Raw genomic sequence first — 13,310 nt, 5'->3', positions numbered from 1 at the left:
TTTTCTGTATTATTTTTCTTTTTAAGTTTTAGCTCATATTCCCAAACAAAAATTAAAATTTTAATTTAAAACTTGGAAACTAAGCAATCGAGTACTTAAATTTCTTTAATGTAAAGGCAAAAGCAGCAAAGCCCAAACATTTGTAGCAGAGGCTGAGGTTGGGGCTGGCTGATGGCTCTTTCAAGGAAATGGCCACACTGATAACTGCTAGAACAGCCTGGAAACCTGGCCATATAAAGAAAGTAAGGGACAGGACGATGAGATAAGATCATAATTAAGCAGCATTATTGTTGCACCAATAGCCTTATTTTTCTCTCTTTTTCTGTTTAAAACAATACAAACCAGGGGGTGAAAAAAATAGGATAAAACAAGAGCAAAAGTGCTGCACACGCTACTATGCTTATAATTACATGTGTCACGGCTCCTAATCCCTGATGAAGAGTAATGATAATGAATGTCATAAAGTTGGAGCGTTCGGGACAGCTGCGTTGTGTTATGTTCTAAGTTGTATTATAAGCAATAAAGAAAGAAGAAAAAATACGGTTGTCCGCGAGAACTGTTCTCTCCAAAAAAGAAGTATTAATTCAGTGAATAACCTCCTCTATTTATTCACTTTTTCAGTTTAAATACAACACAGGTTACATGATAATGCAACTTACAATAACTGAATAAAATTATTAGAAGATAATAATTAAAATACAAATTAACTTACATTACAACTCACTAACATGACTTACTGGCTTTAACTAATAAAACTCAACACTAATGGAACGCATAACCAATTCTTACGTAAACAACGTGCATAAATAAATTAAGCTCACATCACGTTGTCACGAATAGCTGCGTTGTCACAGCACAACTGCTCCACCCCTTATATTTAAGAGAATTCTCTTATAATATAAGGGGTAAAGCAGCAACGTTGTGGCAGTACAATTACCTCAAACACATCCTTACTAACTATTTTTTTAATTTTATCAGTGCAATAAGTTCAAAATATTAACGAATCAATGACACAAAAATATAGCATTATTCTAATGAAAATGCGCTACTCTTTTATTCATAAATTTTACAAATTTCATAAAATATTGTAGGGTTAAAGGCAAAATAATATTTCTTAAAGATGCCTTTGGTACATAATTACATGGGATTGTATTGCATTAAGTAATGTAGTCTCAGTTTCATGCATTAAAAGGCTACGACAGTTACTGCATTCTGCGAAGTTCCAAGTTTCCCTTGGGTTTGCCTAATGCAGCATTTGGCACGTTAGCTATTACTAATAGCATTGAAAATTATTTTATAAAGTATTATTAAATAAGAATCTACAAATATTTGCCACCAAAGTCATTAGTGGTCATCGTATTTCGATGTCTTTTCAACTTACATTTAAAACTAGGGTTAATTTTGTCCTGCCCCCAACTGTTTCAACATTTTTCGCCACACACCCATATGTTTCGAAAATACTCACTCCACACCCAATTCCGTTAATTTGACCGTTATGTTTAACGGAGCTATTTGAAATTTAAGTAAATGTCCAAAATACCCCTTATCTTGAATTAGAGAAAAATAAAATGAGATAAAATATTAATTTAATAATTAATGTTTACATTAAAAAAATTTATTTAAAGGTAATTAATAATAATTTCATCAATTAAATTATCAAATAAATTTAATTTATCATCATCAAATAATATTTAGGATATGAATTTCCAAATTTGCCCTTTGACCGTTAGAATAAACGGTCAAATTAACGGAATTGGGTGTGGAGTGAGTATTTTCGAAACATATGGGTGTGTGGTGAAATATGTTGAAACAGTTGGGTGCAGGACAAAATTATCCCTTAAAACTATTGCAATCCTTGTCACTGACGCTACACAACTATACAACTTCTGTCTACAACGCAACTTTTTCTTCACCGTAGATCTACTATCAAGTTTTTGGATATGAGATTTCTAATGGTACTAAATATAAGTAGAAAAGACTTTGGAGTATGACAATCGATGACGATTCATCTTTATTATAGTTAATAAATTTAAATAATTAATTTAATAGAAATATTAATAAAATATTAGTAAATCTAAATAATGTTAATTTGATATAATTATTAATATAAAATATTTTAATACGTAAAATACAATTCATACAACATGAAACATGGTACTATGTTATAACTTAATATAATGAAACGAAATACACCCTAAAATAAAAATTTATTTATGCCAAAATGAAATCAATTATAAAAAAAAAGATCTCACATTAGTGTTGCTTTGGACGGAAATTGGTAGTGATTACAGGATCTCAACTCGTGATGTTTTGTACTCAAAACAAATCTTCCAAGCTGCAAGAGGGTATTTATGCTCGCCATGTCCTTTATATAAAAAGCAAAGGCTTGGGGGGGATTCCCTTAAATTGTACTAATGAATGTTTGACTCCGTTAAGAAATTGAGTAAGAGCCTGCGGAATTGACTCAAACTCACTATAGGCTCGAGAAACAAAGAGAAGATGTTATGAACTGAGATATTCAGCAATAAGAAGAAGGAAAATGATTGGATAGAGGTACAATAAAACACAGTATTAGTGTGTTAAATACACCCCAAGCGAAAAAGAAAAGGAAGAAAAAGACAATTTCATAAATGGGCCTCCAAGACAGTTAAAGCAGGGCCAGAAAATTACCAGTTAATGGGCCTAAAGAAATTGGGCAGGGCTGCAATCTCCTCGGCCCATTTGATTGAACTGATAAAGTTTGGTGTTCTTGGGCGAAGCCCTTTAAGACCATGATTTTACTTTACTGCGTGCCGACAAAGTACTTGTTCCATCTTCTTGACGATGTGTCTTCTCACAAAAAAAATTTTTAAAAAAAAAGTACAAGAAATCTTCTTGGTGATGTGCGTGTAACCATTAACGTCCATGACCATGATTAGGTCCATGAAAATGAATCCATCTTTTTTTTTTTTTCTGATATAATGAGGATAAAGACTTTAAAGAGCTAATAATCATCTGCATAATTTCATTGATGAGCTTTGCTTTTCCATACAAATGTCTCATATCTTCCGTGCCAGGTAATTCTGATGGTTGACTTCACATGATCAATGATTAAGTGGGCTATCTTTAGTGTTACGGCAATATGATAACCAGCAAACATCATTATTATGAATTTTGTTCGGTTATATTAAGGTGGGGGTAAGCCTATAATGAAAAAAAAAAAAGGTTCATATCAAAGATCATTCGTGTAACAAATGGTTATAACACATTTAGTCTTTTCAGTATGTTATAACAAATATTCCTACACGACCTTATTCGGGAGAATGTTCACCAATTGTGTATTTTGATATTGTTACTGTTATAAATTTGGAGATAATGGATGTTATAATTTAAAGGGATTGTATGTAAAAGGATAATGGGAGATATAGGCATTATAAGGTGGAGTTATTCACAATTATTAATTATAAAAAAAGGATAATGGGAAGAGCAATAAGATGATAATGGGAGAGCATTATTTTGGTGGAATCCACCATGATTTACAACAGTTACTAAATTTTGTGTAGTTAAACCATTCAAATAAGTCCCCACGGGACTGATTTAAGTAAAATTTTCAAATAATTTTATTTAGATGACTACCTAATTTCAATTTGATTTAAGTTTTGTCAACTTCTCTACGTCTCAAAAAAAAAAAAAAGATAAAAAATAGGACTATTGTTTTATTCATGTTATTTTTATTTATTGCTTAAGTTCTCTTAAAGTAATTTTCTTTTTTTTAATAGGATCTATTTAATCTAATAGTAGATAAATAATTATTTAAATATCAAAATTTAATAATGTGATATGTGGCTTGTAGCATACACTAAAATGCGCGACAATGCGCATATGATCAGGATTCCTTAAATGTCACTTATTGACTTCAAATCTACTCAATTGACTTGAATGGATCCAGTAAATGTAAAAATTAATTTTTGATTTTAAGTAAAAAATTTAGATTAAGAGAATCCTACCAATTTATTATTATATGAATTATTGAAAAAAGAAAAAAGAAAAAAGAAATAAAGTGTTTGTCGACAGTTGTTGGCTATTCATCATCCTTTCCTTCACCATGCACTTTCGACCGCATTTTTCACGAATAATTTATTTTTCATAGTACCCCTTGAAAATCCTTGTCGGACTATCTAATATCTATGTATCCAATCGTAGCATCACCGACATTTGGGATTTTGTTCCTGAAAAGAAAAAGTAGAAAATTCAATTCAGCCACCATATATTGTTTCCATCAAACATCCATGGATAGCATGGCAATGTGCCCTGCCGGGCTGCCCCCATTATTCTACGAGTAGTTCTAAGTAAAGAGAAAGTTGTGAAAAAAATTGAGAGAAATTAGTACTTTCTCTCTCCTACCCACCCACTGTCTCTTTCTCTATTATTTTTTTTAGCTTTTTCTATACTTAGCATTTTTCTTATTTTATTTGGTATGATTTGGGTAAAATTTAAATTGATTTTTTTTAACTCTTTTCCTCCCTCAAGATTCAAACTCAAATGACTGGTTAAAGAATGTTGTTTAAAAACTTATTCGGCTAAATCATTAATAATAAATTAATTATATAATTTGCGTGTAAATTAAAATTGATCAAAATTTATATGTTAATGTCACATGTAATTAATGTTTTCTCCATTAGTTTTTTAATATCAGAGATAAAAGGAAAAAAAAAAGACACCTATACCTCTAAAGTTTGAGGGGAAATTGCCATGTACATCTCTAAATTTTTATTAAACAACACTAGGGTCTCCTTTTTTTAAAGATATTTTAATTAAAAAAAAGAATCTTGATATCCTTTATTAAAAATTTAAGGATTTACATGACTATTTTCCAAAAATCGAGAGGTTTACTTGTTCTTTTCCCCAGACAAAATAAGATATTAAAAATTAAATGGACTGTCCTTTGAGAGATTAAGAAGCAAAAAAAGCTTATGGCAGCCAAGGGCATTTTCTCAAGTGCACAGTAGAATAATAGGGGTGTTTGTGGGAGGTGGGGAAGCCACCAAAGTTGCCATATAAAATCCTATGAATAGATATGAGATCTCCAGCTAGATTCCTTTAAGTAAATTCGTGAAGACACGATATGTGTAAAGGGATTTCTCTTATCAACTCAAAGCCTTTATAAAGCAAATTTAGATGCCAATCCGATAACTTACTTAAATCAGTGATCCTCGATTGGGACATCATTGGCCCTCTTTAGGCAAAGAAAAAGTTATTCTCATCCTGAAAGAATGAAGCGGACTGCTAATAAGATTTGCAGAAAGAAAGCACTGATAATTAATGTGAAGAAATTGGACTCCATGAATTTCGACTCTATCAAACATGTAACAAAAAAAATTTAAGAAGTGTAACAAAAAATTTAGTAAGATGTAATTGATGAAATAGTTGAAATCACCGTATTTTGACCTAATTATTCCACCATATTGACCTCTTTCTAACTTAAATTTCGTAACCCTAAAGATATGTTGTGGTTCAAATGATACAGTGCTAGCATGCAAGTGCAACATTGTGACTGTGAGCACATGAAAAATTGAAGTGAGACTGAGACGTGACATCTAGGCTCGACAATTTGCAGCCGTTCACTTCACATACGTCGCCAATTCATTGGTTCGTATGATTAAATGATTGAATTGTATACGAGGGTTATCTTATTGTTAATTTGACTATAATTTGTCCATGATAATGGTGATTAGAGGGGCAAATGAAGGTCAAGGTAAGGAATTAACGTGTCGGGTGAGTTATGTTAATAATGTTGGAGATTCTCATTTGTCTTTCTTTTTTTTTTTTTTTTGATACATTCATTTGTTTGTTTTTGAAACGAGACAATTGACTGGTTGACAGATATAGGCCTGTGATTTGGCAAGATCATAAAGTGTGATTTAAGCCCACAAAGAGACAGCAAGTGGGCCATTCCAGTTTTTGTAGGGGGGGTGGGGAAGAGGCTGTGGAGCTAAAGGTTAAATCTTTACAATCACAATGTCCCTTCTGAGTGTACGATTACGATATAAACAGCTCTCATGATTTGACCATACAGTGCCCCGGAACGAAGGGCGATTGCACTGTCGCTCTGATGAAATTACATACTATTGTATACCATTTACCAACATATGCTAATTGGACGTCTACATTGAGATCGATTAATTAAGGACTTTTTTTTTTTAATTGAGATATTATAACTTAAAAGATACAGTTGATATGAAAAAAAATTGTAAGTATTAAATAAAATTTAATAATATATACTAGATATATATTTTAAATAATAGTTTTGATAAAATTATTAAAAATATAATAGATTTGTTATCATACAAATAAAAATCATATTAACATAATTTTCAAGTTATAACAGTTAGTATTTATCAAACACTTTAATACTGTAACTTTTAACATATACCTATTCAACTTGAATCCCAAACGCACTCTTATACTAATCCCTATGGATTGATTAATTAGAACAAAAAATTGTATCAAATTTCATACCCATTTTTTAATGGGGACCAAAAAAAAAATATTGAATTCATACTAATCAAAATAATTGTACCATCCCTATAGTCTCAAATGTAATTTTATTTTTTATTTTTGCTTAATTGTTATTTCAATTAAAATAAATTAATGAATTAGAAAAATATGAACCATAACTTTGTTAATGATTGGCTTTTAGCTTTTGTCAAATTTTGAATAAAATTACTTTTTTATGTTTTAATTAAACTAGAAAATTAAAATAATTCAATGCAAATTGGGATCTAATCAGTGCTGACTTTTTAATCGAGACAAAATTTAATCCTGAATCCCTACTAATGTTTTTAGTAATTTTTTGCAATATGTACCAAATCAGTAAGGAATTTACAATTTTGGTCGAGATTTGAATCTTTCTGCCAATCTTACATTTGTTGCTAGTATTTTTAGAATTGCCTATTATTACTCTTATTACTTTGGATAAGGATTCTCTCATGATCTTATCATGTCCTGAGCAAATAATTCAATTACTGATTGGTAGTTAATAAATAAAAAAATAATAGAAGTTAAATTTTACCCATCTACTACCACTAAAAGACACATGACAGAAGATTTTTAAAAACTCAATAGAGCTCAGATTAAGAGAGAATCCTATTTCTATTATTTTACCCTTAAAATTTTAACCGACAAGATATCTTAAATAGTATTGATAATATATATTTTAAAATGATAGAAATCAGGTTAAGAGGCGTGACAATGTCATCTCCAAAATAAAATTGTCAAAATACTAAAAACGTTACATTTTTTGAGCTCAAGAGGCAACACTAAGCGATAAGTGATAAGTAGGAGTTTCAATAGAAGAATACGGAATAAAGTGGCAAACTCCAAAACAAACATACCTTTAAAAACAATCGAAAAGCAACAAAGCTCAACATATTTTGGCTTCACTCCAAACATTTGTTGATTTGTTATGCTGATTTGTCTTAAAAATCGAAGGTTTTGACGTCAATTATTAAGGAACGTGGACCCGTTTGCTATCAATGAATTTTAAACCTTTCATTGATTTTAAGATATACACGAGTGTGAGAAAAATTTGTATGAGACTCTGGTACTTTGTGACGTGGCACAGTAGTGGACTTTAAAATAAGATCATTGTTAAATTTTACCATGAGATCTAATATTATATCACGTGATAAAAGGGTCCGGCTACGGTGCAACGGTGATACGGTATCACCGTTGCATCCAGCCGTTGGATCCACGTGGATGAATAGATCCAATAGAATCCAACGGCTGGGTGCAACGGTGATACCGTATCACCGTTGCACCATAACTTTCTTCGTGATAAAATACTATTAGAGTAATTTATTACCGTAGTACTTAGTCTGTTGATACATAGGTTGATTAAAATATAAATTATTTATAGGAATGACAATAAGTACTGCCCCGTTGCAGATTTATAATTATTAAATTTAAAATTCATAAAAAATTTAAATTATTAAATTCGCTTGTATTCCGTAATAATTTATATAAATAAATCTTGTCCACTACAAATTTTAACCATTACTAAACCCGCCTAAAACCTACAGTAGATTTTCTCTTAGTTCCCTAATTTTTTTTTTTTTTTGCCATCCCTAACTGTTTAGCTCAAGTGTTGACGGGGGATGGATTTGGTCTAGCATATCAATCAATCGTACCAAGTGGGTAGGGCACTGCTGCGGCCTACGCTGAGCACTAACTGTCTCAGTTTATGTGAGCCATTTCATGGAATGGGACCTATCATTGATATGGGTCCCATATGATGATCAAGAATCAAAGCAATCAGACGGCAATTAGCATCTCTACCTATGTCACATTGTCAAGTGACGTTTCGTAAGCAAGCAAGTCTTTTTTGATTCCATTGGATTTGGACGGTGGGTCTGTCTCATTTTAATGTGAATCACAAACACGACCCAGCTCTTTGTTAATTTAAAAAAAAAAAAGAAAAAAGAAAAAGAAATAATAAATTATATTAAAAGGTCAATGTTACATCATCGCTCATAATGTGTTCTTTCAAAATATTTAAGAGAAATTAATCCTAAACTTTATTTAATATAATACTTCACAACACCAAGTCATCTCTATTCATTATTAGTTTATTGTAACTAAAAAAGAAAACAAATTCACACATTAAGATTTGAAATACACGAGAAATTTTTCAGGTTCAACATAGTCTATCCACCCTAGATTTTGTTGGTGAAGATACTCATTCGATTAGGAAAAAAGAAGAAAAAAAAGATAAGAAAATCCAAGTAGTGCGCGCATAGAAAACATAAAATTTAGCCAACATTTTATCTCTTATAGACTTATTTGGTACGAACGGAGATTAATTTAATTTATAGTACATGTTTAAAAATACCTTTCATAATTGAGACTCACTTGGGACCATCTCATAATTTAGAAAAAAAAAAAACATAAAACTTGAAAAGCAAAAAAACACTAAAACAGCAACCAAATGAGAAAAAAAAGTAAAATAAAATCACAAGACCACCTCGAAAAGTGATTCACTGAATAGTCAATACAACAAGCTCGCCTCAAGCCATCGAGGCCTCAAGCCATCGGAATCTCGATGCACCACCCTCGAACCAAGCAAGGCCTCCACTTGTGCCAGCTCATAGAATATAGATAGTCCAGAGATTATATGGACATGGCTCTTAAAATGTTAAAACGAAAAGAAAGGCCCTACGTGCAATTTGATTATCGAGCGAGACAAGAACTTGTTTGGATTTGAGAGAACAATGTCAGGGGCAGAGAAACAAGCCACACAAAGGAACAAATAAAAAGATAACAAGCTGGAAAATTCCGGGTTTATCGGATCCTGTCCTATGGGAGTAATGGCTAATGGCTAATGGGCATAACCAAAACAAATTCTAGTGAAAAGTGAGAGAGAGAGATGTGGGATCCAAAGCTTTTCGTTGTTCTTTACTTGTTGAAAGCTTTGAAATAATGCTAAACAATCTTTGGTTGGTTTTGCTTTTAAAGACTATTTAATAAATAAGGAATCGTAGTTACAAACCAAGAGAATAACAATAGACTAATGAGAAAAAGAAATAAGCTTCTTTAATTTATGCAATACATCTAAAAATGGTCCCAATCCATCTCTTTCATTCCTCCTCCCTAATTTCTTTTTCATTCTTGTTTGCACTCATGCTTGCTTTATAGAAAGCAAGATGTTTTAGATGGAAAATTAAAAAAAGAAAAAAGAAAAAAAAAAAGATATCAGGAAAATAGGTGTTAAATAAAATAAAGAAAGTACTAATAAATGTCCTAAGCCCCCACAGAATGATAATGTTGAAGAAGCCTATTGGCTTCTCTAAGACCACTAAAATAAGCTCCATGAGTAGTAGAATAATGAGTTCTGTGGGTTGCTTCCCCTGCAAAAAGGATTTGAAGTGGAGGAATTGCCGATGACTCAAAATTGGGACCAATCTTTGGTAATGGCTCGGCCATGGTGTCCAAATCATCGCCACTTGATCCAACCGCAACATAACTGTATGATCCCAAGAATAGAGGATCATTACCCCATTTGCTCTTCAAAACCTTGGTGAATTTCACTTCACTTCCTTTTGAGCTTTCCACATGATGATTCACATTCCCATTCCATAATTCATGGGAATTAGATTCCACTTTCTTTTGGGGTTGCGACAAAAAGCTAGAGATTGTTGTTGATACCCCATTAATAATATCTTCATCACTAAGTGATTCAAGCTCGAGTGCTTCCTCCCCTGCAAACCAAGATAGTAAAACACTTGATTTCTTGTAAATTGGACACAAAGCAGCTGTCCTCCTCATCCACCAGGGGATCTTTTTGTTTCGGAATTCGGAGTCAGGACGATGAAAGGCCAGATGCAGGAAGGGGAACTTGCTCAAGCTATCGCCTTTCGGAGTATCATGTGATGTTGATGGACTTAATTGAACAAACAACTTGTTAACAACACCATAACCAAGTCTTGATATTGCCTCAGTCTTGAAAGATGGAAGAGGAGGACTAAACATACCTGAATCATGATTAATTCCAGCTTTTAGTACACCCAATGAAACTGTGACAATAACATGATCAGCCAACACTGTAGATCCATCACTAAAATGTAGCTTCACTGACCTGCCAGTGCCTGAAGCACCATTACCATAGCCATTTTCAATCTCAACTGCTGGTTTCCACTCAATGTTAGTGACTTTTCTGCCTAATTGAATAAAACCAGGTGGAAGCACAGAAGCTAGATGTTCAATTATACTCATGTAGCCTTTAGCTATGGTGATTTCTTCATCAGGAAACATTTGGTACTCACTTTCTGCCGTAAAATCTAGAGTCATCAGATCCCCAGCAGAAGTGTAAGTCCTCTGAGTGTTTTCATTCATAGCAAAAATGGATTCTTCAAGCAACTTTCTGCTCCAAGTACCATATCCTTTAAGCTCATCTTGCTCTTTCAAGAAATCCCAATAAGAATTAAGACCTTGTCTAAGAAAAGAACCAACACTAAGCTTACCAGATGAGTCACCATTGCTGCTACTACAAATCTTGAAAGCTTTACAAGTAAGTTTGCAAAATTCAGCTTTTTCACAGCTGGTACTTTCTTCAGAGAGCTTCCCCTGAGCATAATCCATGAGGCTGTCAAAAAGAGACGATACAGGCTCTACAATAGACGGATTAACCTCAAAACCACCTTCAGCAACGGTCGTACGCTGGCTAGAGAAACCGTCCATGCATTCCCATGGCTGATGAGACTCAAGTGAATTGATTTCTTGAGAAATTTTGTAAATTGGGCTGCCTCCAATGCCATGGATCCATGTTGCCCCCATCTCAATTCTGTCACCCCCAAACTCAGAAGTGTTGATTCTCCCACCAATTCTTGTGCCAGCTTCCACAACACAAAGCTCAAACAAGTCTTTAGAGCTAGGGGTAGTGTAGAGTTTATTAGCAGCTGTAAGACCAGCCATTCCTGCTCCAATTATGACAATTCTTGGCTTCTTAGCCATTACTGTTGCGAGCTTGGCTAACTTCACTAGGTAGCACACACACGAAATACAGGAAAAAAGAGAGAGGAATCAGGAATATGAGGAAAAATAAAAATATGAAGCGAGATGAGTTGTTTGGTTAAGTTGCTGATGAGGAATTTATAAAGGAGTATAGAGCATCATGCTTTGCTTTTGCTTCTTCGGAGTGTTCTTTCACATAATTTATTTGTCTAATAAAGACAGCACTCTACTTTTTCTTCAACTCTATACTAGTAAATATTAGTACCAGTACTTGTGTTTGAGTCATTGAGTGTTTCTCAAATCTAAAAAATCCCACAACTACTGTCACTTATAGCAATAAAATATCAGTCTTTGATTGTATTTATAATATACAATCCAGACTACAGTGCATCTGTGTATCAACACATTAAGTTAATCATTCTTATATTTTTCAAGTGATAATGTTACCCATAACTCGAGACATACATCAAAAAAATTTAGTACGTTGTTTTAATAGACCGAATGCACTCGTAAACTGTAGTCTGACTCTACATAATAGATACGTGTTTCAGCTTTAGAGAAAAAGAAATTAATGTTACAGTTCAGTACAGAGGGGCAGGAGGAGGCTGAGCAGTGGGCAGTGCGTAGCAGCAGGCAGAGCAAAGGAAAATTATGGTGATAGTGCCTTGCACCAACCTCACATGTAAATTGAGTAAAGGACGGCCCACCAACTGAACAAGTCACTGGTCTTCATCTAGTTGATACCCCGTCGTGGAATTAGAATGGAAATGGATCGTCGATCATCATGAGGTAATCATACAAACAGAACTATGCCATATTGCCATTGCAATTCCATCAATTAACATCAATATTACTAGAGTTGGCCGGTTTTAGCTGTAATTTTCTCACTGTGGGTGTACTCTTCCTAAGAATTTATTATTATTATTATTATTATTATTACTATTACTACTACTACTATAATATCTAGTAATATTCATAATTCATTATCACAAATCTACTTGGAGTACTCTAATCTGAATATTTTTGTTGTGGCGCAAGTCCATGTTAGTTAAGAGTGAAATTTTCTTGGATTATTGATAGGATAATTGAATCCACGTAATAATTAAGTTAGTCTTTCGGATTAAATATTTTGATATTTTATGCTCAGCACCCCTATTACTGGTATCAAAATCAGATCTTAATGGCCAAAATGTAATGGAATAATTCAGATGTATCAAGTGAACAGATAAAAATTTGGGAGTGGTTTCATCCATAAAAAATTATTGAATAGTATCTTATACTCAGTGCATGTTTGGTATAACTTATTTAATGTTTATTAGTGCTTATTTAATCACATAAGCTCTTATTATAATTTTTATTATTGTTTTGTTATTTTTCTAATAGAGCTTTTGAAGTTTAAATAAGCTATTTTGCCTCTACTAAAAAAATGTCAAATTTTAAGCTTTTGGGAGTAGAGGTTGAAAAATTATTTTTAAATATTAAAATATTTAAAATATCATCTACTAATTTTATTCTTTTAATAACATAATTTTAAAAAATTTGTTTATTAAAATAATTTCATAAATTTTTAATAAAAATTCTTATTGACAACCAAATAACTAAAATTTTTTAGATAAAATATCTATTTATAAAAGCTCTATTTAAATAAATTTTACTTGAAAAGTTATACTAAACGTAACCTCAGTGGTAAAGGCGAGTCATCCGAGGTTATGACTAAGTCTATAGATACTTCCGGCCACTAGAGTAATATATTCTCACTTAATTATAAGAGTATTCATTGCCGCCACAAGACACTACGTATTGAGAGAGTAAATTACACTCTA

The 13,310-nt window shown here is 32.5% G+C and overlaps 1 protein-coding gene across 1 annotated transcript; it reads right to left on the bottom strand.

Moving 5' to 3' along the window:
• Positions 1 to 9,548: 9,548 nt before the first annotated feature.
• On the bottom strand, positions 9,549 to 11,844 carry LOC102609290 (probable polyamine oxidase 5). Its single transcript, XM_006475391.4, has one exon. The coding sequence runs from the start codon at positions 11,485 to 11,487 to the stop codon at positions 9,778 to 9,780; it is 1,710 nt and encodes a 569-aa protein (XP_006475454.1). The 5' UTR covers positions 11,488 to 11,844; the 3' UTR covers positions 9,549 to 9,777.
• Between the last annotated feature and the right edge of the window lie 1,466 nt (positions 11,845 to 13,310).

Source organism: Citrus sinensis, chromosome 1 (genome assembly GCF_022201045.2).
Source record: "Citrus sinensis cultivar Valencia sweet orange chromosome 1, DVS_A1.0, whole genome shotgun sequence".
NCBI lineage: Eukaryota > Viridiplantae > Streptophyta > Magnoliopsida > Sapindales > Rutaceae > Citrus > Citrus sinensis.
This window is presented reverse-complemented; position numbering and strand designations above follow the sequence as displayed.